A 26651-nucleotide genomic window follows, 5' to 3' on the forward strand; every position below is an offset into this window, starting at 1 on the left:
AAAGGTAAAACGTTTAATAATGCAAATAGTGCAATAACTGAATAGTGCAAATAATCACATTAGAGTCTCTTTCTTCTATTCTTGAAGACAATTACACTGTCACTTTAAAGAGGACCTTTCACTAGTTTAAAAACAAACTATATCAGTGGGCAGAGCGGCGCCCAGGGGTCCCCCTGCACTTACTAGTATGTCTGGGCGCCGCTACGTTCGCCCGGTATAGGCTCCGGTGTCTGTAGCTCCCTCTGTTGTACTGGGCGGAGTTTTTGTATTAGGGTTGTCCCTTGCTGCAGCGCTGGCCAATCGTAGCGCACAGCTCATAGCTCTGCCCACTGATATAGTTAGTTTTTAAACTAGTGAAAGGTCCTCTTTAAGTGCAATATAAGTTCTTGTAATCCAAGGGAAATAATGGTAATAAAGTTATTTGTAATCTACAAGGCACATAGTCATTTGTAATCCACATGGGTAGTAGAGTCATTTGTAATCTACATGGGTAGTAATGTAGCAGCACAGGTCATGAGAACCATTAGCAAAGGGCTCCCAAACAACCTGAAAAGGGAGAAAAAGAAAGAAAGGAAAAAAGGTAGGTGGCGCTGTTGAGCGCAATATGGAGAGAATGACCACAGTGGGGGAGTCCTTACTAAGCATGACCTGCAGGCAAGGGCAAAAAGAAGCAACCTGTAAAAGAACAATAAAAAAATGCCAACAGGCCCTTAACCGGCAAGGTCAGTCCATGTCGTTGTCACGGTGAGGAGTGGGGAAAACTCCCCACCGTATAACGTGAGAAAACAGGGAAGCAGTTAGGCCAGGATACTGGGATAAGGGGAGCAGGTCACCTCCTATAGCGTCCCTAATCCTCGCCCTAACTCCTTACCATATGAGCGGACCTTGATGGGAGGACAGCTCATAACCATGAAGCCTAGGACCCTGAGTCACTCTGATAGTCCCTCAAATAGGTACCCCTACAGTGGAAACCCCTAAAAAGTGACCCCATTTTGGAAACTACACCCTTCAAGGAATTTTACTTAAGGGTGTACTGACTACTTTGACCCCACATGTGTTTAATAGAATTTAAAGAGACATGACTGTAAAAATTAAAAGTTTAATTTCCTCCACTAAAATGTTGCGTAAGCCTCCCCATTTTTCATTTTCACAACCGGTAACAGGATAAAAATCATCCCAAATTTTGTTAAGCATTTTCGGCTGAACACGGCAACACCCCATGTGTGGTCGTAAACTGCTGTTTGGGCACACGGAAGGGATAGAACACCATATGGTTTTAGGAGGGGAGATTTTACTGGAATGGTTTTCAGGTGTCATGTCACCTTCGAAGAGACCCTGAGGTACCACAGTACAGTGAAAACCCACAAAAAGTGACCCCCATCTTGAAAACTACACCCCTCAAGGAATTTATTGAAGGGTGTACTGACAGCTTTGACCCCACAGACGTTCAACAGAATTTAGAAACACTAGGCTGTCAAAAAGAAAACTTTCATTTTTCCCCAGGTATTAGGAGAAAAAAGAACCCACAATTTCTACAGAATACTGGAGCATACCATATGTGGTCATAAACTGCTGTATGGGCACACCGCAGGAAAAGCGCAATATGCCTTTGGAGGGCAGTGTTTCCAGGCACTGTGTCACATTTGTATAGAATCTGAGGGACCTCTACATAGGAAACCACCAAAAAGTGACTCCTTTTGGAAACTACATCCCCAATGAATTTTTCAAGGGGTATAGTGAGCACTTTGACCTACTAGGCGTTTCATAGATTTCAAAAACACTTGGCGGTGAAAGTAAAATATAAAAATTATTTGACAAGAAAATTTTGCTTTAGGCTCAGATTTTTCATTTGTAAAGGGTTACAGGAGAAAAAGGACCCCACAATTTGTTACCCAGTTCTTCATGAATGTAGCAACACCCCATATGTGGTCATAAATTGCTGTATGCGAACATGTGAGGGCTCAGAAGAGAAAGAGCGCCAAGTGCATTTGTGACCTTGATTGGTGATTTATACCGCATTGGCTGATAACTCCAGAGGTAAAATAAAAAAAGAAATCCCCAAGAAGTAACCCCATTTTGGAAACCGCACCCCTCCCAGTATGTACCAAGGGGTGTAGTGAACATTTTGACACCACAAATGTTCTGCAAAAATTAATTCACAGCAGATGGTGCAAATTAAATTGCAATTTTCACACAGAAATGTCATTTCAGTGCCAATATGTTGTGCCCAGTGTGTGCCAGTGTAAAATGCACACCCTCTTATTATTATGCTGTGTTTCTGGCTTTACACCTTACATGTGGCCCTAATCTTCTGCCTGGACATACCATAGCGCATTTGAGGTTCATTGTGATAATTTACGCATCTTGTGCTGAGAACTGTAGAGGCTCTGGGGTGAAATAATAAATTATACCCCCGAGAAGTGACCCCATTTTGGAAACTACAACCCTCAATGAGTGAGAATTTTTATTCCACACATAGTACAAAGTGAAAATTGCAAGTCCTCCACAGATATCACATTTCAGTGCCTAGCGTGTACCATCTGTCAAACACTGTGCCCTTTAAAATGTTATACAGGTTCTACTGGGTACTGAAATGCCATAAATGTGGATGTACACTGCAGGGTTCAGAAGAGAAAGAACGCCAATTGGCTTTTGCAGTGCAGATTCTGATGGATTTGTTTACCGGCACCGTGTTGCTATTAAACAATCTCCGGGATACTAGTACAGCCATTTTCTGCGCACCATACCTTCTTTTAGTTTCGTGTGTGAGAGCTTTTATTTTTTTGGGATGAGTTGTTATCATCATTGGTTCTATTTGATCACTTTTTATTTAGCTTTTTGGGAAGCAGGATAAACAAAAGATAGTGATTCTGTCACAGCTTTTTATGATTTTGTTATTGCGGTGAACGTGCGGAAAAAAATTATATATTTATTCTGCTGGTCAGTACGAATACCGAGATACCAATTTATATATATATTATTTTTTTACAGTGTTTTCACTGATGCTAGCGGATATGGCAGGGGCTCGGCTGTCAGTAACAGCCAGGCCCAGGCTGCTGATGGCAGCAGTGCTTCTGGGGCATTAAGAAAGCTAGTCCTAAGGCGTAAAGTATCGGCCAGTTAGGACAGGCATTCTCATCCTAGGTCGGGAACATGTTACATGGAGCTCCTTCTGTGGTCAATTTGTAGATCAAGAACATAAACAATAATTTCATAAGAAAAATTTGACATTTTCCATCAAGAGGAATAAAGGTTCAGTTTTTATTAAAGTAATCTACAAGTGCATCTACAAGTTCCTGCTTTTTCCCTCCCTTCAACCCATAATTACGACATGACTCCTTCAACACCGGCACAGTTAGTTTTCCCAGTGTTCCATTCTTCACGTAGGCTCTAAGCTCTGCTTCAGAAATGGATGTTTCTGTCTTGGCCTTCTTTCCAGCTTGGCTATTACCATCACCTACAAAAAGATAAACATATACCAGAAAAATTGTTAGCCAACATAAAAAAAGATATGTAAATGCAAGTAATTTAACCCCTTAACGACCAGGCTAATTTTCACCTTAAGGACCAGGCCATTTTTTTTCAAATCTGACCAGTGATAACATTAAAACGCTTTGACTCATCCAGGCCATTCTGAGATAGTTTTTTCGTCACATATTGTACTTCATGACACTGGTAAAATGGAGTTAAAATAAATATTCATTTTTATTTATAAACAAACTACCAAATTTACAAAAAATTTGCAAATTTTTAAGTTTCAATTTTTCTACTTCTATAATACATAGTAATACCTCCAAAAATAGTTATTATTTTACATTCCCATATGTCTACTTCATGTCTGGATCATTTTGGGAATGACATTTTATTTTTTGGGGATGTTACAAGGCTTAGAAGTTTAGAAGCAAATCTTGAAATTTTTAAGAAATTTTCAAAAACCCACTTTTTAAGGACCAGTTCAGGTCTGAAGTCACTTTGTGAGGCTTACATAATAGAAACCACCCAAAAAAAGACCCCATTCTAGAAACTACACCCCTCAAGGGATTCAAAACTGATATTACAAATGTGGAACACCTAAAGGGTTAACGACAAGAGTTATTGGCAAATGGAGATTAAATTTAAGAATTTAAATTTTTTGGCTAATCTTCCATTTTAATCCATTTTTTCCAGTAACAAAGCAAGGGTTAACAGCCAAACAAAACTCAATATTTATTGCCCCGATTCTGTAGTTTGCAGAAACACCCCATATGTGTCTGTAAACTACTGTACGGGCACACGGTAGGGCGTAGAGGGAAAGGTGCGCCATGTGATTTTTGAAAGGCAGATTTTGCTGGACTGGTTTATTTACACCATGTCCCATTTGAAGCCCCCCTGATGCACCCTAAGAGTAGAAACTCCATAAAAGTTACCCAATTTTGGAAACTACGGGATAAGGTGGCAGTTTTGTTGGGACTATTTTTAGGGTACATATGATTTTTGGTTTATCTATATTACATTTTTGTGAGGCAAGGTTACCAAAAAGGAGATTTTTTTTGTGAAACTCACCTGTAAAATCTTTTTCTCGTCTTTTCCATTGGGGGACACAGACCATGGGTATAGCTTAGGCCATTACTAGGAGGAGACACTATGCAAATAATAAAAAACAGCTCCTCCTCCACTGGCTATACCCCCATGCTCCAACAGGAGGACCTCAGTGCGTGCAAAAGCAGTAGGAGGAGATCAGAAACCAAATATTAAAGAAAAGCAGAACCAAGGAACACCGCCATCGGGCCGTTAACCATAAGGTCCCACTAGAATTGAACCAACACCCCTCCTGTAACAGACAAGAATGGGTGGGAGCTGTGTCCCCCAATGGAAAAGACGAGAAAAAGATTTTACAGGTGAGTTTCACAAAAAATCTCCTTTTCTCGCCCATTCCATTGGGGGACACAGACCATGGGACGTCCTAGAGCAGTCCATGGGGTGGGAATACCGGCACCTCCAGAGGGAAAACGTCCAACGGTTAAACAGGAACCACAGCCTTGTTTAACGGCTTCAGGTCTAGGACCGGACACACTGATCCCTCCTCCTTTGGCACTACAAAGAGATTTGAGTAGAAACCTGCCCCCTGTTCCTCCAGAGGAACTGGGACAACTACTCCTCTGACCAGAAGGGAAGAAACCGCTTGTAAAAGGGCCGAGGCTCGGGCCGGATCTCCCGGAACACGAGACGGAAAGAAACGTTCCGGAGGTCTGGAAACGAATTCTATCTTGTAACCGGAAGTTACAATTTCCAGGGCCCAGGCGTCTTGAATGTGAGCTCTCCAGACATGCTGAAAGAAGAGCAGCCCCTTCAGGCGGAGGACTGCTTGGGAACCGCGGGGCGGGCAGGACTCCCCTGGAACTGTGCCCGCGGGTGCCAGGAAGGTTGAGGCTTAAAGGAAGGCTTCTTGCCGGAGTCCTGAGAGCCGCCAGAGGAGGGGGTTGTCGCAGACCTGGAGGAGGAAAAGCGCCGAAAGGACTGGTTTCTAGAGCCAGAGGGGCGAGCTCTGAAGGCACGCTTGGATCTAGATTGGGGCAGGTGTGTACTCTTGCCCCCCGTAGCGTCAGAGATAATCTCATCCAGCTTAGCCCCGAAGAGCCTGGAGCCCGCAAAGGGGAGGTTAGTGAGGGAGCGCTTGGAGGAAGCGTCGGCGTCCCAGACCTCCCTGAGCTGCGTGACCGAGAGGGCCGAAATCCGCGCAAAGAGAGTGCTGACATCCAATGAGGCCTCACAGAGGAATGTTGTCGCCTGGGACATCTGGAGGATGAAGTTCAGGGTGTCCGCAGAGGCATCCTGCTCCGCGAGGTCCTGATGATGGCGCTGCAACCACACCGAAAGCGCCCTGGCTACCCAGGCCGAGGCGAACGCGGGCCGCAGACCTGTGCCCGCCAGAGAGAAGATGGCTTTGGAAAGAGAGTCCAAACTCCTGTCAACGGAGTCCTGTAGGGAGGACCCATCCAGGACTGGTATTGCCGTATTCTTAGCCAATCTGGCCACCGGCGGGTCGACCTTAGGAGGAGAAGACCACTGCTGCACGTTATCTGCCGGGAAAAGATAAAGAGTATCCATGTGCCTTGTAGCAGAAAAACTGTGATTAGGGCGTTCCCAAGCCTTAAAAAGGACCTTGGCGAACTCGCCATGAATGGGGAATGTGACTGTCTCCGGTTTTCTGGAGTGGAAGAGGGGGAATTCCTGGCTACTAGTAGAAGGAGGTTCCCCATGGATGTCAAAGGTGTCACGTACCGCCGTGACCAAGTCTGCCACCATGGTGGAGAGCTTAGGTTAGGGTTCCGGCTCCGTGTCCTCGTCCGAGCCGGACCTTTCCCCTTCAGATCTGTAATCCCTGCGAGAGGGAGAGGCTGAACATGACTCCAGGCGAGGGGGGGAAGCAGAGTCATCCGAGGAGGGATGCTGCTGCGTACGCTGCCTCTTAACGGTCGAGCGTCCTCTGTGGGGGGCATCGGGAGGTGGAGCGGTGCTAACCACAGGCACCGCAGGCGGTGGATCAGTGGCCGCCATGCGTTCCATAAAGGCCATGGCCGCGCGCGAGACTTGGGCCAAGTCAACGGCCGCCCTAGCTATGGCAGAGGCCCAGGAGGGCTCCGAAGGGGCGGAGGAGGGACTGGGCTGGTTTGGTGGAGGAGGAGGTGGATGATCCCATCCCGAGGCAAGGCAAGAGTCACAGGAGCCTGTAACCGACAGTGGCAAGCAGCAGACCTTACAGGATCCCAGTGGGACCTGAGGCGTCGCTTTAGATTTTTGGGAGGCCCCAGGTTTAGGCATGATGGTGGCAATCCCGGAGTCAGGGTCCCCTACCGTTTTGCAGAACACTGCCTGTCCTACCGTGACCTGTGAGGAGCGTGGAGAGGCGCTGAGCAAAGTCACGTCACGTCACCGATCGCGCGGAAAAATCGTGGTAAAAAAAATTGCGCGCGCGGGAACGATGAAAAAAGGCAGACCCCGGCTCCGAAAATGGCGCCCACCGCCAGAATGCAGGGGACAAGAAGGAATCCCTCCTCCCTCTCAACCAGCCAGCCCTCCCAGATCCACAGGTAAGCCCTAAAGAACCGTGTCACAGTGTGAGCACGGGGGAAGGGGGAGCTGCAGGAGAGCCGTGTACTTATCCGAGTCCTGCAGTCTTCACCCTCTGTACCGGACCAGCAGGGGGTCACCTCTTCAGTCATCTGGCACAAGAAGTGGCAGGACTAGGTGACCCTGGATCTGGTAGGCCACCGGAGCTGCAGGTCGAGCCCGGTTCCACTTATCTTCTGGGGGGAAAGGGAGGTAGCCGGGGATGGCCATTCGACCCCGGCGCTCGCTCCACTGAGACCAGGGACGCACCATGCGACCATTATTTGCATAGTGTCTCCTCCTAGTAATGGCCTAAGCTATACCCATGGTCTGTGTCCCCCAATGGAATGGGCGAGAAAATAGAAATTTGGAAATTTCATCTCCATTTGCCATAAACTGTTGAGGAACACCTAAAGCAGGGATGGCCAACCTGCGGCTCTCCAGCTGTTGCAAAACTACAACTCCCAGCATTCCCAGACTGCCTTTAGCTTTCAGCCTACAGCAGGGCATGGTGGGAATTGTAGTTTTACAACAGCTGGAGAGCCACAGGTTGGCCATCCCTGACCTAAAGGGTTAATAAAGTTTGTAAAATCAGTTTTGAATACCTTGAGGGGTGTAGTTTCTTAGATGGGGTCACTTTTATGGAGTTTCTACTCTAGGGGTGCATCAGGGGTTCTTCAAATGGGACATGGTGCCCAAAAAGAAAGAGGCCATCAAAATCTGCCTTCCAGAAACCATACGGCATTCCTTTTCCTTCTGCGCCCTGCCATTTGGTCATACAACAGTTTACGACCACATATGGGGTGTTTCTGTAAACTGCAGAATCAGGGTAATAAATATTAACTTTTGTTTGGCTGTTAAACCTTGCTTTGTTACTGGAAAAAACGGTTTAAAATGGAAAATTTGCCAAAAAATGGCTGTTTTGGCACAGTTTCTATTTTATTTTTTTGACCGTGTTCATCTGAGGGGTTAGGTCATGGGGTATTTTTATAGAGCAGATTCCTACGGATGCGGCGATACCTAATATGTCAACTTTTTTTAATAATTTATTTAGGTTTTACACTATATTATCCTTTTATAAACAAAAAAAAAACATTTTGGTATCTCCATAGTAAGAGTCAGTTTTTTTTTTTTGCCGATTATCTTAGGTAGGGGCTCATTTTTGGCGGGGTGAGAGGACGGTTTTATTGGCACTATGTTGGGGGGCATATGACTTTTTGATCGCTTGCTATTACATTATTTGTGATGTAAGGTGACAAAAAAATACTTTTTTTTGCACTGTTTTTATTTTTTTACCGTGTTCATCTGAGGGGTTAGGTCATGGGGTATTTTTATAGAACAGATTCTTATGGACGCGGCGATACCTAATATGTTTACTTTTTTATTTTAGTTTTACAAAATAATATTTTTGGAAAAAAAAAAATTGTTTTTGTTTTAGTCTCTCAAGTCTGAGAACCATAGTTTTTTTTTTCCAATTGTCAGTGGCTAAATTGGGGAAGGGGAATATACATTTAGTACTCCATGGAAGTGTGGTACTCCCTGAAGCAACCAAAAATGCAGAGGCCCGGATGATCGGGGCACGTGTCACACTGAGTGGTGGTGTCCTTCCGTATCCCCACACTCTGCACCTTTTTTGGGTCCGTCCCTTCTTTCCAGTATGGAGGACCACACCTGGAAAGTGTTGGCCAGGGACAATCCGGGCGCCTCCAGTTCCCGAGGTACTCCGGCCTGCTCTTTCCCGGTCAGAAAAGATCAGGTCCTTGAGGACTGCCTCATAGAACTGAAGGAATTTCCCTGTGTTGCCAGCGCTCCGGGACAGCACAAAAGAGTTGTACAAGGCAACCTGTACCAAGTAGACCGCAACTTTTTTGTACCATGCCCAAGTTTTGCGCATGGCATTATATGGCTTGAGGACTTGATCAGAGATATCAACTCCTCCCATATACCGATTGTAGTCGACGATACAATCGGGCTTGAGGACCGTTGCCGCGGTACGTCGCACAGGTACAGGGGTGATGCTGTTACCGTGAATTGTGGACAGTACAAGGACATCCCTCTTGTCCTTATATCTGACCAGCAACAGGTTTCCACTGGTAACGCCACGGGTCTCACCCCTGGGGATAGGTACCTGGTGGGGGTGGGGAGGGAGGCCGCTCTGATTTTTCCGCACGGAAAGGGGATACTAGTATAAAAGTTATCCACGTACAGGTGGTAACCCCTATCTAGCAGTGGGTGCATAAGGTCCCACACAAGTTTCCCGCTAACACCCAGAGTGGGGGGACATTCTGGGGGTTCAATACGGGAATCTCGCCCCTCGTACACACAAAACTTGTATGTGTACCCAGAGGTACTCTCACAAAGTTTGTACAGCTTCACGCCATACCTCGCCCGCTTAGAGGGAACATACTGGCGGAAAATGAGTCTCCCCTTGAAAGCAATAAGAGACTCATCAACCGCAACCTCCCTTCCAGGTACATAGGCCTCCAAAAATTTGGCCCCAAAGTGATCGATGACCGGCCTGATTTTGTACAGGCGGTCATGCTGCATGTCCTATTATTGTCCACATTATGGGCAAGGATAGGACTGTTCTATTAGGGGCCGGCCAATCCGTGAAATGTGGAATGCACACAGTATCCGTGTTTTGCGGACTGCAAAACATCCAACGGTCGTGTGGATGAGCCCTGAATAAGTAATGCCATATCCTATCTATATACAATCACTTGCCTTGGTTGGAATAGTCCTTAAATCGATTTCTGTCCATTGTTAAAATAAATATTAATGGCAATCAATTATCTGCCAGAAAGAATGTTAAAAGGATAAAGAATATTTATTATATCAAACAAGATTTAAAACACATGGGCTATATGCCCTGTACTAATGTGAAACAGGCTCTCAAGCAGAGACTTATAACGGAGGTGAACCCATCGGGATAGTGTGAATAGCCCTGTTCCACCTCCAAACCCCAAGCTCCACACTAATTCACCCACTGCAGGAGAACTGGTGAACACAATGTGGAAGAATGGCAATCTGGATCACTGCACAAATGTCACAGCTGCAAACACCCGCCTACCTTGCTCTACGCGTTTCTGTGCCTGTGTGAGGGCACATCATCAGGAGTGAGAGGGATTGCAGACATGCATCAGTGGTAAGTAACACTGGCTAGCAAAGCCTCCAGCACTCATATGAGCATGCACAGACACAGAAATACATAGAGCACGATAGTCAGGAGCATTCCTATAGTGACAGGGACTGTGTTTATCACTGTGACATTTAAGCAGCAATCCTGGTTTCCAGTCGTCCACATTTGGGGTGGATTAGTGTGGAGCTTTGTGTTTGTAGGTGGAACAGAATTATTTGCTCTATCCCGATGGATCTGCCTCCATTATGAGAGCCTGTTTCACGTTAGTACGAGGCATGCAGCCTATGTGGTTTAAATCCTGTTTGTAGCATCAAACATTCTTTGGTTTACCTTTAACGTTCTTTCAGGCAGTTAAGCGCTATCTGATTATTTTTCTGTGTTAACCCGAAATGCGATATCAATTAACCATTAAACCATGTGTGTGGATTATCTTACCTTGCTTCCGTTTCACGGCTTTGCTTTCTGGGTTATACCCAGGAGGATAAACTAGTTCTTTAAATTCTTCAGTCAGAGAGCCTAATCGATTATCCATCATATCTGTTTTTGGTACTAGAATGGAAAAAACAAGTAAAGTTGTCATCAATGTCATATTATAAATACAACCGCCAATTCACCACTGTTCATTTGAAGTCATCTTAAAAAAGAATGACATAAAAGTGCACAAAACATAAAAGGCCATGTCCCTGCTTCACACAGTTACCAAGATTTCATCATGGGAACATTCGAGCTTCCATGTGCAAAATGCAACACAGAGGCCACTCTTGGCGTGATTACGGCTAGGGCTAAACGGCGACGGCTGTCACGGCCAGGATTGCTGAGTAGCGGCGATCCAACATGGCTGGATTTCTTGCGATTCATTTCTATGGCATCAATGCTACTCCGTGATCCTGGCCACGACACCAGTGTAACCCTAACCTGAGAACAGAGCATGTAAAATTGGTGTTCTTCTGAATGAGTAAAAAGTCTGAAGGCTAAGCGAGGACTTGTCCACTTCACATTCACTGTTGCTCAGCTGTGTATGTGAAGTCACATAACAGACCTGTCCGTATATAAAGGAAGCTTCTATATGTTTACTAAGTAAGCAGGACAAGATCAGAGCTCTGAACGAATATTTACAAGCATGAAAGAGGTCCCCACTCAGGACCCCTCCAAAAGTCTAAGTTATATAAAAGAAGTAACCTTCACACATAAGAATGTTTGTTTTGTTAAAAACAACACAATGAGAGACATTTATCAAGACTTACGTACCCATCCGCTAGTCTTGATATTCCTGCACTGGCATGAGATGCACCTCATTTATTTAGAAGCAGATGCCTCTTAATAAATTAAGTACATCTCTGCCCTGCCGTGCACCAGATGCTGAAGACTAAGCCAGCTATCGGCTGGCATATACTTCAGCTGTAACTTTAGCCACTTTCTGGCAAAAGTTATAGTAAATGCGGTGTGCGGTGCGAAGCCCCTTCCAATGAGCATCGCCCCTTTTCTAGACAATTCAGAAAAGTGCTGAGAAGCTTAAAAAGTCACAAATTATGGTGCACATATACCATAATTTGGTACTTATTTACGCTACAATGTGGGTTTAAATGCCTTGATAAATGCCCCTGATGAAATCAAAGATATTCATATAAATATAGTTTCTAGAAAGCAAGCGCCAGTAATGGTTTTGTATAATCAACTAAACAAATATTGCAGCACACAAAATCACATTTGTGGGTAGAATGGTGCAAAGCAGCCAATGTACAGGTTACTCAGAAATCCTTAGGTCGAGTCCAGACCCAGCAGATAAACTTTACTGCAGATTTTGCTGAAATGTGAACTTCGGTGTGGATTTCACCCCAAGCATTGTGAAGGGTGAAATCCACAGGTTCATACAACATAATGAGCATGCTGCAGTTAGAAATCCCCAGCACTCATGTTTCTGTGTAGGGTACATGTATTCTACCACAAGATGCCACAGATTTGTGGTGCCAAATCCATACTGACAATTCTGCCAGGTATGTCTCATTTTAACCCTTTGAGGACATGGCGATTTTCAGTTTGTTTGGCTTTTATTTTTTCGTTTTATACTCCCTTCCTTCCTTCCCGGAGCCATAACTTTTTTATTTTTCGTTCACATAGCCATATGAGGGCTTGTTTTTTGAAGGACAAATGTCACCATTTAATATTGCATACAATGTCGTGAAAAGCTGGGGAAAAAAAGATTCCAAATGGAGTGGAATTGGGAAAGAAACGCAATTATGCCAAAGTTTTGAGTTTAGTTTTTACATCATTCACTATGTGGTAATACTGACCAGTTCCCTTCATTCTCCGGGTCAGCAATACCACATTTATATAGTTTTTCAAGTGTTTTAATGCTGAAAAACAATAAAAACTTTGCGTTGCCATATTCTGACCCCCATTACGTCTACAAGGCTGTGTGAAAGATTTTCTTTTCATTGTCATATTCTGACCCCTCTACCTTTTTTGTAGTTATATTTACACAGCTGTGAGAGGGCTCATTTTTGCGGGGTGGTCTATACTTTTCAATGATACCATTTAGGGTTGTGTACGACTTTTTGATCACTTTTTATTTTTTACTTTTTTTCCCGTTTTGCGATTTAAAAAAATATATTTTTATAGTATTCGCACGCTCATGAAGTGTCATTTTTTTATTGTTTACATATTTTTTTTTACATTTTGGGGAAAAGGAGACAATTTGAATTTTTATATATTTTTTAATCATCAGATTGCTTGTCTCATAGACTCCAATGCATTAGCATTGGAGTCAATGAGAATTTTTACTACGCAGGGGCTCCATAGAAACTAATATGCTGTCACACAGGGGCTGTCGCATACATGCTCCGGTTCCCCCAATCCCCACCAGGGGGAGCCGGAGCACACCCAGAAGCATGCGCTGCTGGGTTTTAGGGCATCCAGATGCTGTGGTCACATTTGACCTGAAAAAAACTGCATAGAAATTTTTCAAAAAGTCATATCAACCCCAAAAAGGTATCAATAAAAACTTATGCTCGCACTACTCTTAGAGGACATGTTCTCACTTCTTCACCTAAATCTGGAGTGCTGCATTTTTACTTGTTCAATCTTCTATACATGTTGTTACTCTGTTAAGAAGAAATTAGGGGGGAGCTCAGGAAATCTTACATGTGAGATCTTCAATTGGTTCCGGCTCCATCAAATCAAGAGCAAGGGCTTCCAAGTTACGAAAGTGCTGTTGTAGTACAGGGTTCTCAAATGACTCACTCCTAGAGAGTTAAGAACAGTTCTGGTTAATTATGGAGCACATTAAAACATTGGTCACATTTCCAGGTCTGTTTACAAAAGGAACATAAATGCCAACATTAAAACACATTTTAGGTCTATGATATCCTGCTTGGGGACGCACCTAATTTAGGACGAGGCACACGCAGTCCATAAACCAGAATGAAATTTAGAGCTGAGAGCTGCCATAGATTTGTTCCACTTTTCGGAAAAGTGGCAAGGGCATAGACAAATCACTTGCAAGATTGTGTGGGGAAATAATAAATCTCCCCTTTTTTGGCCTTTATTTTGCCTAGAAATTCATGTTTTCTTCAAGTGTTTTTTGGGGGTTACGTTATTTTAATCATATTTGGTCAATTTACTAACCTTTACCTTTCTTTCTGACTTCCATAATTTCCCATAGGCGAACATGTAACATTGTCACGTAGGGCTGAAACGATTACTCGATTGAATCGAGTAACTCGACCAAAAAAATCCTCAATGCAAATTTTTTGCATCAAGGATTTATTTGTGTCATGTGACCACGGAGCGTGAGTGAAGCGCTCAACACCTCATGGTCCCCCGCCGGCCCGCACCGCTTTCCTGACACAGTCAGGACATAGTTGCACATAAGCGCACACTAGGGCTGTAGCTATCGACTATTTTTGTAATCGAGTATTCTATCGATTAATCCAACAATTAATCGAGTACTCTAACAAAAAACTAATTAAAAGAATGTTTTTCTTTATAAAAACTCATCAGCCCCCCCGTGCAATCAGCTGCTCCCCCATGCCATCAGCTGCCCCCTCAGTGCCATCAGGCTTTCCCCCCAGTGCCATCAGACTCCCCCCCCCCCCCCAGTGGCACTAGCTGTCCCCGCAGTGCCACCAGCTTGTGGTGTAGTGTTAAGCGAAGCGAGCTTCAGATGCTTCATTCGTCTCCGTACAGTATTAGAACGTATTGGCTCCGAAGTCAGTTATTCACAAAGTCGCGTGTGACTTCGTTGAATAACTTCGGTAGTTGATTTTTCTAGTTCAATCAAATTTTTTTTTAATCAGATTTTTTTTTTTAATTGAAAAATAATAATAATAAACATTTTCTTTTAAAGATATTAAGTACAGGTAGTGGATTTATCAAGCACTCCCCACAGCAATAAACAGAGAGGCATACATACATTACAGAACATGTAATGAAATCTGAATTCAATAGCAACTCCACAACCCAATTTCCCCAACCCCCCACACGGGACAGCCAACCAAGACATATTCCACATGTAGAACCAAGAAACTATATCCATAGCTAGATATAGACGGCAACAAACACCACATAGCCTGGAGAACATTTTGCCGCTAGCGTTTTACGGGGCTTGGTACAGCATCCTTTGGATGCCAGTGACAATCGGCTGCTGCAAGCCATCTGCATCAAAAATACCAAGCAGACACATTCTAGGATTTGTGGAAAAAGACGTGCTATATACCTTGTTTTTTTAAATCAGATAATTTTTATTTGAGTTTCATAAGAACAAAATATTATTACAGTAACAACCCCTTACACCCACCCACCCCTTCTTCAGTCCTGCGACCAAGTAAAGTCCAGAGTCATTTCCGTGATAGTCTTTGTAACACCATACACCATCAACATACTCTCTCCCATATATCTTCCGTGACCGCCATATCCCCTGTCCTCAACAGCTCACATATTCATCTTTCATCCATCCAACATATAAATGGTCACCATTCTTTCCAGCAGGCAAGAAATAAAATAATCCAGCATACAATATTTTGGACATTTTCCACCCAATATACTATTAATTAATGTTGTAATATCTCAACCACGAGAACCATACTATTTCAAATTTTTTGACCGCTCCTCTCTTCTGATAGACATACCTTTCCAACTTTACCAAGATGTGAACCCTGTCTATTAGCTCTTTCAATGTAGGTGCTTCTGGATCTATCCAATGTTGTGCAATACTTTTCCTGGCTTGATATAAAACACGCATAATGGCCGTTTTCTTTTTTGCCATCCCTGACTGAACTTTAACACATCCTAAAACACACACTAGTGGTGCAACCTCTATGTTAGTTTGGAACACAACATTTATCAAGTACACCTCGGACAACAGTCATCTGCTCTATATCCCATCTTTTTCAACAAAACCGGGGTTCTGTATACCCTGTGCATCAAGTACAATTGTGATACCCGTTGTGCTTCACTCACTGCTATGATTTGAAAATTCTTCATTACTTCATCCCATAAGTCCTCAGTTAGATCTCCAATGTCAGACTTCCATTTCCCATATAATCCTAACGGCCTATTTTTATACTGCACTTCCATCAGGGTCATGTAATGAAGAGATATTACCCCATTTGTGCTCCCCTGCGTTGTGGTGAGGTCTATAATACTATGCTTTAGTGCCTGAACAATATTTTCATGTTTTATTTGCGATCGTATAGCATGTCTGAGCTGAAGATAAAGATAAAAAGAGTTATGCGGTATATTAAATTCTTGTTTTAGTTGTGCAAATTCTTTTAGATTGTTATTAGAGAATAACTGAACCCTTCTATTAAGACCATACCTCTCCCACCCCTTTGTTTCTGACACTTTACCTACTTCTTTATACATATAGTTCGGCCATATTGGTGTATATTTTGTATATCCCGATATTTTAGCCATAGACCTGGCTTTCCACCATATTTTGTGTATCACTCTCAATATCTGGTATTGCGCACCTCTATCATAAAAAGTACCCTCCTCCAAGGCTGATAGTGAAACACCTTATAGGGAAAAAATGTTTGCTATTTTTCCCGTCTTGTTTAGGTTTTCACTGTCTCCCCAACCCCTGATATGCTGCAGTTGGGCTGCGACATAATACACCCAAGGGTCTGGTATAGCTAGTCCCCCATGCGTTTTAGGCCTCTGTAATGTACTTAATTTTATGCGAGGAACACCTCGTTTCCATATAAGATCCCTAAAGATTGTATTAACCTTGTGAAAAAAAAAGGATTGGAATCCATATTGGAGCATTATGGACGAGGTATAACAGTTGGGGCATAAGAATCATTTTAATAAGGTTGGCTCTGCCAATCAACGTAAGGGGTAACTTAGTCCATGCTTGCATTTTACTCCTGAACTTTTCAAGTAGGGGTACTAGATTCAGATCACTATATTCTCGAGTATCAGTAGATATTTTCACCCCCAAGTACGTAAAGGATGTAACAACTTTGAGATACGATGACACTAGCAAAGACGGATTCACTGTTTTGGATAAAGGCATTACAGTAGATTTTGACCAATTTATGGTCAATCCAGATAGTTGGCCAAAGTCATTTATAATCTTAATAGCTTCCGAAAGGGATGTTTCCCAATCTTCCAAAAATAATAACAAGTCGTCTGCATATAATGCGACTTTTTCTATAAGATTCCCATACTGAAAACCTTTTACTAGACCTGCACTTCTAAGGGCTTCAGCTAGCGGCTCTATCGCCACCGCAAACAATAGCGGTGACAAAGGGCACCCCTGCCTAGTCCCCCTATAAATATTGAATGGGTCTGATAAATTACCATTTACTCTTACGGACGCTCTAGGACTAGCATATAATAACTGTATCCATTTTATGAACTCTGGGCCAAAGCCCATCTTCTGGAGTACAGACCACAAATACCGCCATTCCACACTGTCAAATGCTTTGGCCGCATCAAGAGATGCGACCGCCGCATTCGAGGTGTGAACATGGCCTGCCTGAATATTTAAAAACAGACGCCTAATATTCACCGCTGTGGACATATTTGGCATAAAGCCAGCTTGGTCGGTATGTATGAGAGACGTAATTACTGTATTTAAGCGATTCGCCAGCACTTTTGCCAATATCTTCACATCCACTGGAAGCAAAGATATAGGTCTATAAGAGTCAGCTTCTAGAACGTCTTTACCTGGTTTTGGTAACACCACAATTATGGCCTCATTCATAGACAGCGGTAAACTACCCAAACCCTTAGCTTCTTCACACACCTCCCAACAACTGAGGCAAAAGTGTTGAAGCATAAGACTTGTATATCTCCACCGGTAACCCATCCTTGCCGGGGGCTTTATTATTGGCCAGATCACTGAGGGCTAACTCCATTTCTTTTAATGTTATAGGCCCCTCAAGCATATTCCTCTGATCCTCAGAGAGGACATTTAAATGTAACGGGTGTAGGAAGCCCTGCAAATCCTCATCCGATGCACGCATCTTAATCTCATATAAAGAAGAATAAAATGTGTGCATGATTTTCAGTATATACTCTGGTGATATGTGTATGTTCCCCTCCCTATCCCTAAGGGCCGCTATGTATGCTGTTTGTTGTTGGGCTTTAGAGATTAATGCTAACATCCTACCTGCCTTCTCTCCTTCTTCATAATGGGATTGTTTTGAAAAGAACCTTTTATTTTGTGCAGTTTGTAGTAGATTGTCGTTCAGTTTTTGTTGTGCCTCCCGCCATCTCTTTTCCATTGTTACGTCCGGTGAAACAATGTACTCTGCTTCTGTTGTTTCCACCTCAGCCATTAGACTACGTACATTAAACCTGGATTCATTTTTCTTTTTATTTATGTCAGCTATTAATAACCCCCTTAAGAAAGCTTTCATTGTATCCCATACTATCATTTTGGGGGCTGATGGATTATTAAGTGTGAAAAATTCCTTCAATTTCTCCCCTATTCCACCAATATCTGGAAGTATATGCAGCCAGTACGGATTGAATTTCCATACCCTAATGCCTTTATGTTGGGAAGAAAGAAAGTCAGCCGCTGCCATTACTGGGGAATGATCTGAGATCCTTCGTAGGAGATATTCTACCTTTTGGACATATTGTCCCATGCTCTCATTACCCAATATCATATCTATCCTTGACAAGGAACCATATGTTGTAGAATAGCATGAATATTGTTTTGTTTGTGGATGTTTCATCCTCCAATAATCCAACAGGGAGACCTCCTGAATTAATTTGCCAAACTGAGTGACACCACCCCCCGCAGATTGTGGACCCCCACTCATTCTATCCATATCAGTATGTATTACCGTATTGAAATCTCCTAACATTAAAACCGGGACCTCTGGTAGATCCGTCACAAAACCCAGAGCAGTTCTGAGCACAGTAGGGGAATACGGCGGCGGTATATATATTCCTATTATAACACATCTTGTATTAAATACAGTACAATATAAACAAATAAATCTCCCTTCAGTATCTATTTTTTGGGATAGGCATTTGAATGGTATATTCCTGTGTATGAGAACGCTCACACCCCTTGCATATGTGTAATAGGTAGCATGGAAACAATGCCCCGCCCAACGAGGACTGAGCAGCGATGTCTGTTCTTTAGACAAATGTGTTTCCTGTAAGCAACAGATCACAGGGTGGCATTGCCTCATGCTATCCAATATTGCCTTTCTCTTGTTGTTATCTTTTACCCCTCTGACATTCCAACTAACAAATTTAATTGTTCCTGCCATCTCTACACGTTGCACACATATTCATCGGGTAGAACCCTATATAAATATAAGACATATCAAGACATTTCTCTGGTGTATGGTATACAAACAAAACTCTAACATAGTTAGTCTGAACTATCATGGCCGCAGTATCTGAACAAACAACTGGTAACTTCCCCTTTAACAGTTTTGTCTCCAAAAAGACAAGGTTAGTGCTTCAACCTCCTCCACGAGTCCCCACTACAACACCGTTTGATTGGCCCGTGGGATAAAACAGCACCCGCTGCTGAGGCCTAGCACTGTTCAGCAATTTACCTTTAGTAACTGGGTTGGCTAACCCTAAAAACTTATCAACACTTAAATTGTTTATGTAGTATAAATCCCTCCTTTACCTTATAGGTCTACTTGCTCCCTCTGCATTTTCATATATAGTGATATTAACGGGCTACTGAAACCTGCTAAATACTCTGATGCATATTTCAACCTTATAACAACTGTTATGCAACCATTACAGCATTCATACCCTCCAATCACGCCCATATATACTCATTCTGCCAGATGATGAGCAAAAAGTATGCCCACACGGGAGCATGTTCTTTATCATCTCGGATAATTTCATCTGTTGTTTTCCGCCAATTGCCGTTCATGTCGATCCAGCCATCTCAGCGCCTCCTTCGGATCCTCATGAAATGTTGTATTTCCCAGTGCGACAATTCTTAGCTTGGCTGGGTAGATCATGGAATAGGATACATTCAACGCCCTAAGGCGACGTTTAATGTCCAGGAATTTAGCTCTTCTTTTTTGCACTTCCTGAGAGAAATCTGAAAAAAGCGCCACCTTCTGCCCGTTAATGGTAAGATCAGCCACATCTCTGGCTTTTCTCAGTAGAATGTCCCGGTCCTTGTAGTGTAATATTTTCATCAAGACTGGTCTCGGGGGTGCGCCCGGAGGCAACGGGCGAGTTGGAACTCTATGAGCCCTTTCGACCGCAAATAGTGGTGTCAGCGCCGCCTCCCCAAATTTTTATTTTAGCCAGGTTTCAAAAAAGTCTGTAGGGTTAGCCCCTTCGGTTTTTTCAGGCACTCCCACTAACCTTATATTGTTACGGCGTGACCGGTTCTCTAGGTCATCTCTTTTAGCCGCAATAATGTCTAGACGTCGCATATATTCTGTAGCATCACGCTTCATGGGTGGTATGGCATCCTCAACTGCTCCCATTCTTTCCTCCAAAGCTGAGGTGCGCTCTGTCAACTTTTTCATGTCATGGCGGACTATAGTGACATCCTCCTTTATAGCACCCACTTGCACAGTGAGAGCATTCAGTGATTTGCCGCACTTTGATTATAGCATGCATAACATCTTTCAGGGTGGGTTCATCAGAGTCAGAGTCCTGCTCCCCTGTGTCGATGTCATCATCTTCTGACTGCAGGGCATTGTACCTGTTGGATTTAGTACTGTGCGCCCCTGCAGCTGCTTCTTTTTCAGCCACATCATCTGCCAGCGATTCTTCTGACATTTGTGTCTGCCTTTTATTCATACCCCTGGTGCTCTGTGTCATCGGCGTCCTGGCATATTTCTCCAGCCTCACCGCTGTATCTCTCTGCACCTCCCCCAAGCGGCTCTGTCGGCCTGGGGTTGCCGCTCCGCCATCTTGAATATCTCTGTCCCCGCTTTTGGCGTCCTTTTTTATCTTCATGGCCGCGATTTTTCGGCCCTGCTGCGCACCGGACAGGTCAGTAACGGCCCAGAGGTAGATTAGGGGTTGTTTGTGAGCTATATTCGCCCGTTTACAGGATGTATTTGCCGATAATGGAGAGGAGCTCAGCAGCCTCGCGTCTGCTCACATGCCGTCCTTAGCTCCGCCGAATCTTCCTTTTTTAACGTTCCGCTATATACCTTGTTAATCAGTTGCATAATATTACACCAATAAGTTTTCACACTAGAGCACTGCCATAGCATATGAAACAAGTTTGCGTCAGACTCTCCACAATTCGGACAGCAGGAGTCATCTCTATATCCCACTTGGAATAGAAATACCGGTGTCTTATAGACTCTGTGCAGCATATAAAGCTGCGACAGTCTAGCAGCTTCACTTAGCGAAATTACTGGTGTAAGGGCAACTGTTTCCTCCCATTTGTCATCAGAGATCTCTCCCACATCCCGTTCCCATTTAGTTTTAACCTGCAGCGGATATTTTTTTTTTTAATTCCCCATGCAGCACACTATAGTACCTAGAAATAGCTCCCCTGACAGATCCAGAAGCTACTACATCATTTAACATTTGATTGGACACAGACTTTAAGGGGGAGAGCCTGGATTGTACCTCCATGGCATGTCTCAGTTGTAAGTATTTGTAAAAATGCGTTGAGGGCAGGCCAAACTCAGCACTCAACTGCTGGAATTGTTTCAGAACCCCTCCATATAATAGTTGGCCAATATTCCAAATCCCACATAGTCTCCACTGGGCAAAACCCCTCAGGCAAGATAATTCACCCAGCTGAGGGTTGTTCCAGACGGGAGAGATATCCAACAACCCCGAGACACCCAGAATGTCTTTGACTTTAGACCACACTTTTCTCATAAGACCCATGATGGGGGTTCCTCTAAACCCAGGATGAACCTCCCCCTCCAAAGCTTCTAAAGGACACCACCCATTTGCTACCCAGGTGAGTAATCTTCCTGCTGCTCCTCCACCGCCCCCCTTGCTCCATCCTTTGAAATGCTGCAACTGCGCTGAGAGGAAATACATAAAGGGATTAGGTAGAGCCAGGCCCCCCGCATCCTTTGCCCTTTGTAGTGTTTCATATCGAATACGACTGCTCTTATTTTTCCACAGAAAGGAGCGGAACATACTTTGTATTTTATAGAAAAAATGCATAGGGATCCATACAGGAGAGTTTTGGAGCAAATACAAAAGCTGAGGCATCCAAATCATTTTAAGTAAATTTCCCCTGCCAATCGAGGATAGTGGTAGCTTATGCCACAATGTGGCCTTATCTTTGAATCTGGCAAGCAGGGGTAGAACATTGTTTGGTATGTATTTTTTCTGGTCAACAGCCACCTGTCACGGATGAGAGTAGGGGAAACCCTCATCCGTGCGATGTTAAAGGATAATGGAATCTGCTAGGCCAGGACCACCGGATCAGGGAGCAGGTCACCTCCTATTGCGTCCCTAATACTGACCCTGACTCCTAACCGTATGAGCCAACCCAGATGGTAGGAGGGCTCATACTCCGGAACCTAGGGTCCCTACTAGCCCTAAGGAAATCCCTGGACTTAGGAGCAGGGTAAGACGACCTGTTCCTCCTAGACACGGACGAACAAGTGTCTAACTGGCCAAGCTGCAAGTAAGGGAGTACATATACAGCCTATGGATATGGCAGGTGAGTGAAACCACTTGCACACCTACCTGCCACAGACACACTGCCTGGAACCCGTGCTCAAATGCCGATGTCCACACCAAACATAAAAAGGACACAGCACACACAGGAAACCAGATCCATAGCTGCAAACAGGATATAGACACCACACAAATATAAAAATAACATCACGACATGTCTTTTATGACCACAAGGGTGGCCCTCACTGGAAGATGGTATAAGGATACCAGGAGGATGACTCCAGCATAACATGCCTGGAGTACCCCTCAGCTACAGGCTTCCAGCAGAGGCTAAATAGCCCAAGTAGCCACACCCACACAGACGCACACTGGGAAGGGAGTTAACCCTTCCAACACCAGACTAGGTAAGGTAATCACTTAAAGGGGAAGTGAACATACAACTAAATCCCGTGCACACCAAACAAACAAAGTGCACACATAAAACAACAAATTGCCAGAGGCAAGCGCATGCATAGACAGCGAGCCGCCTAGCCACCAGCTCCGGCTGCTCCACTGCCAAGAACCTTATGTTGCCAGCGGCAACCACACGTGAGGCAACATACTAGCCACCCCCTCACCTGGTTGAGAACAATACCAGACCGCGGGCAACTGCATGACCATGGTCGTGACACCACCATAACTCCCAGGTATTTAAAGGAGGATACTACCTGCAATTTAGTATGAGCTAAACATAAATTCTCCGGCAACCGGGCATGGGGAGTATGACAGACTTATCCCAATTGATAATTGACAATCCAGAATGTCTGCCAAATTCTCAGATGAGCGAGATAATGGGATCAATAGACGACGCTAAATCTCCTACATATAAAAGCATGTCATCTGCATAAAGCGATATACGCTCTTCCACTGCACCTCTTCTAATGCCTCTGAATACTGGCGTGTTGCGAAGAATGCAGGCCAATGGTTCTATTGCTATGGCGAATAGAAGAGACGACAGTGGGCATCCCTGCCTGGTTCCCCTGTCCAATGCGATAGCCGGATAAATCCCACCATTCACCCTAATCCTAGCCCTGGGTTGGTTATACAGCAGACGCACCCATCTAATAAATCCAGATCCACAACCAATCCTAGACAAGACTGCCCAGAGGTAGTCCCACTCGACACTGTCAAAAGCTTTGGCAGCATCGAGTGCGACCACAGCACTACACCCCCCACCCTCATCTCCACCCATTTGCAAGTTCAAAAACAAGCGCCTAAGATTGAGGGACGTAGACCTTCCAAGCATAAAACCCGATTGGTCATCATGAATAACCGTGTGGATAACTCGTATCAATCTATTAGCTAGCACCCTTGGCAAGATCTTCACATCAGTCGTCAATAAAGAGATAAGGCCGATAAGAGTCTACCTGGGAGGGATCCTTGCCGGGTTTAGGAATCACTACCACAATCGCTTCCCTCATCGAACTAGGCAGAACGCCCACCCGATAGGAGTCAACAAAGACACTATGTAAACGTGGAAGGAGAAGTTCTTGATGCTTCATAAAGAATTCAGCCGGCAAGCCATCTCCCCCAGGAGCCCTGTCATTAGAAAAGGACTTAAGCGCCATCTCTAACTCCTCTAGCTGAAGTTCTCCATCCAACATTTCCCTGTGCTCCTCTGATAGAGAGGGCATGCAGTAACCTGCCAAATAATTTTCCCTGTCTACACAGCCAACCTGGAGCTTGGATCTATACACCTCCCTAAAATGACCAAAGAAAACCTCGAGTATATCTCCATCTCCCATTTTCAAATTCCCATGGGCATCTCTAATAGAAGTAACGCAGGATGGTCCCAACTGAGTTTTAATTATTGTGGCCAATAAGTGACCAGCGCTCTCACCCTCCATAAAATACCTCTGGGTCATGAAAAGGCGTTTATTTTTAGCCTGCTCTACAAGGTGGTCCTTCCAGCAGAGGCTAAAAAGCCTCCCTCCAGTTGTTTTCATTAATCTGTGAGGGGTCGGCTATAAATTTAGATTCAGTATCCATAACCCTACTTGCCAGATCAATCGAGAAGTTTCGACTTTTAGTTTTTTATGGGCACTAATAATTTTAATATATATGCCCCTGATAAAAGCTTTCATCATATCCCATACAATCTGGACAGAAGATGTTCCTTCGTTAGTAGTAAAGAATTCCCTTAGTGCATCAGGAATAATAGTGCCCGTATCAACCAGCTGAAGCCAAAATGGGTTTAGCCTCCAAACCGGTCTAACACCAGGCCTCACATCTCCCAATTTCAACTGTGTCAATGTAGGTGAATGATCAGACACACTCCGGGGCAGACAGGAGACCTCCTCAACAGTACCCAACAAGGAAGGAGAGCCCAGCACCAGGTCAATTCTAGATAAGGAATTATAAGAGGAAGAATAACAAGAATATTGCCTATCGTCCTTGTGCGTGGCCCTCCACAGATCACAAATATCAACCTCTGACAGCAGCCCTGCCAGAACCGACTGTGAGGGACCCAATACAGGGGCACCCGGAGAAAATTTATCCAGAGACTTATCCATGTACATATTGAAGTCCCCCACCACAAGCACCGGCACACCCGGAAATTTAGCAATAAATACTAAGATTCTTTTCAGAACCTCACTAGAATATGGCGGGGGAATATAAACTGCTACCAAAAGCAGCCTAAACTGAAAGATAGAGCAGTCTAAGCACACAAACCTCCCATTGCCATCTATACTTTTTTCTCTAACCTCAAATGGAAGCGACCTATGTACCAGAACACTAACTCCACGGGCATGAGTGGAGTACGTAAGAGTGAAATTCATGCGCCATCCATGCTCTATGCAACAAATAGGTCCGGTCTTCCGTAATATGCGTCTCGGATAGACAGAGAATGGCCGGTTGATAAGTTCGCAGAGCATGGAAAACCGCATGCCTTTTTGATGTTTGCCCCATGCCCCGCACATTCCAGGCAAGGATCTTAAGAGTACCCATCCACAAGCCAGAATTGATATGCTAAGTGCCCGCCACCATCCATCCACCACAAAATATATTGCCGTCTCTTGAGTAACTTAAAACCTGTCCCATCCCTCCCTTCCCCCACCCACACAAAAAAACTAATACAAATAAGACATCTCCCTCCTAAGTAAGGGAGTCAGGGGATCAAAAAGACAAAAATCCTGAACCGGAAGTACAGTAACAGTTATCATAAACAGTCACTAATTAGTCCGAACCAAACTATATAGCCCAAACCCCGGCCATATAAACACAGTGCTTCCACCACCCTGCTGTAAAGTCAGACTGCCCAAGGCCCCAATCCATGAACTCAACATGGGGAACTCGGGAAGTCAGACATGAGCTATCTGGACCCTTATACCCGTCTAGAATCAGAGCAAGGTCCCATTAGGAAACAAAGCAAATAAACGTTACAGAGTCCCATATGGAACCCTCTTGCAAATAACGTCCATCTACATCATAGAAGGATACGACAGATCTTCAAGTGTTGCCACTAAGATTGCTTTCGTGGGCATCCAGCCACTGACACACCTCATCTGGAGAGTCGAACATGTTGATCTTGTCATGAGCAACTATACGTAGCCTGGCGGGATAGAACATTGAGTAAGAAAGGCCCAAGTTCCTGAGTCTTTTCTTGACATCTAAGAATCGCGCCCTTTTTTTCTGAACTTCCGCAGAGAAGTCAGGGAACATGGAAATGCGTCTCCCATTAATAGTAAGATCAGCACAGTCTCTTGCGCCCCTGAGAATTGCATCTCTATCTCGATAGTGTAGAATTTTTAGCAGGATAGGCCTCGGCGGCGCCCCAGGAGGCAGTGGACGAGACGGTACACGATGGGCCCGCTCAATAGCAAACAGGGGAGACAATTTATCACTTCCAAGCTTATCCCGAATCCACTTCTCAAAAAACGTCACAGCCTCTGCACCTTCCGCTCGTTCAGGCACTCCGACTATGCGAACATTATTGCGCCGCAGACGGTTTTCTAGATCATCGGATTTAGAGATGAGTAGTGTGAAATTATGTATAACCCGCTGTAGGTCCCTTTTGACTGGCGGCATTTGATCTTCAACAGCACCAATGCGGGTCTCCATCTCCCCCAGGCGGTCTTTCACTTGGCGCAAGTTCTGCCTAATAAGCAGGACGTCCTCCTTGAGGCCCCCCATATGGGTATTTAAGGTGTTAAGAGCCAGGCTGCATTGTGTAACAGCTGAAAATACATCTTTAATAGTAGGCTCAGTCCCTGGGCCGGCCCCTACACTGTGTGCCCCACTGACCTCAGTGTACTCTGTATCTGGAGCCTTGTGAGAGGAAATGGACGCAGCAGAGATGGTAGCTGCTAGAGGGCTGCTGTCTGACACCAGT

The 26651-nt window shown here is 44.4% G+C and overlaps 1 protein-coding gene across 2 annotated transcripts in view; it reads right to left on the minus strand.

Moving 5' to 3' along the window:
• Positions 1-3247: 3247 nt before the first annotated feature.
• The window catches only part of XRCC6 (X-ray repair cross complementing 6), a 68496-nt gene continuing 45092 nt past the window's right edge, over positions 3248-26651 (minus strand). The window contains exons 11-13 of one of the 2 annotated variants that reach the window (XM_040407081.1): positions 13370-13470; positions 10664-10777; positions 3248-3457 (exon numbers count right to left, since the gene is read on the minus strand). In XM_040407081.1, the coding sequence (XP_040263015.1) occupies positions 3255-3457; positions 10664-10777; positions 13370-13470 (418 nt within the window). In that variant the 3' untranslated portion in view covers positions 3248-3254. The remainder of the gene's footprint in view (positions 3458-10663; positions 10778-13369; positions 13471-26651) is intronic. The other variant, XM_040407082.1, reaches the window with a different exon arrangement.

This window comes from Bufo bufo, chromosome 9, assembly GCF_905171765.1.
Source record: "Bufo bufo chromosome 9, aBufBuf1.1, whole genome shotgun sequence".
NCBI lineage: Eukaryota > Metazoa > Chordata > Amphibia > Anura > Bufonidae > Bufo > Bufo bufo.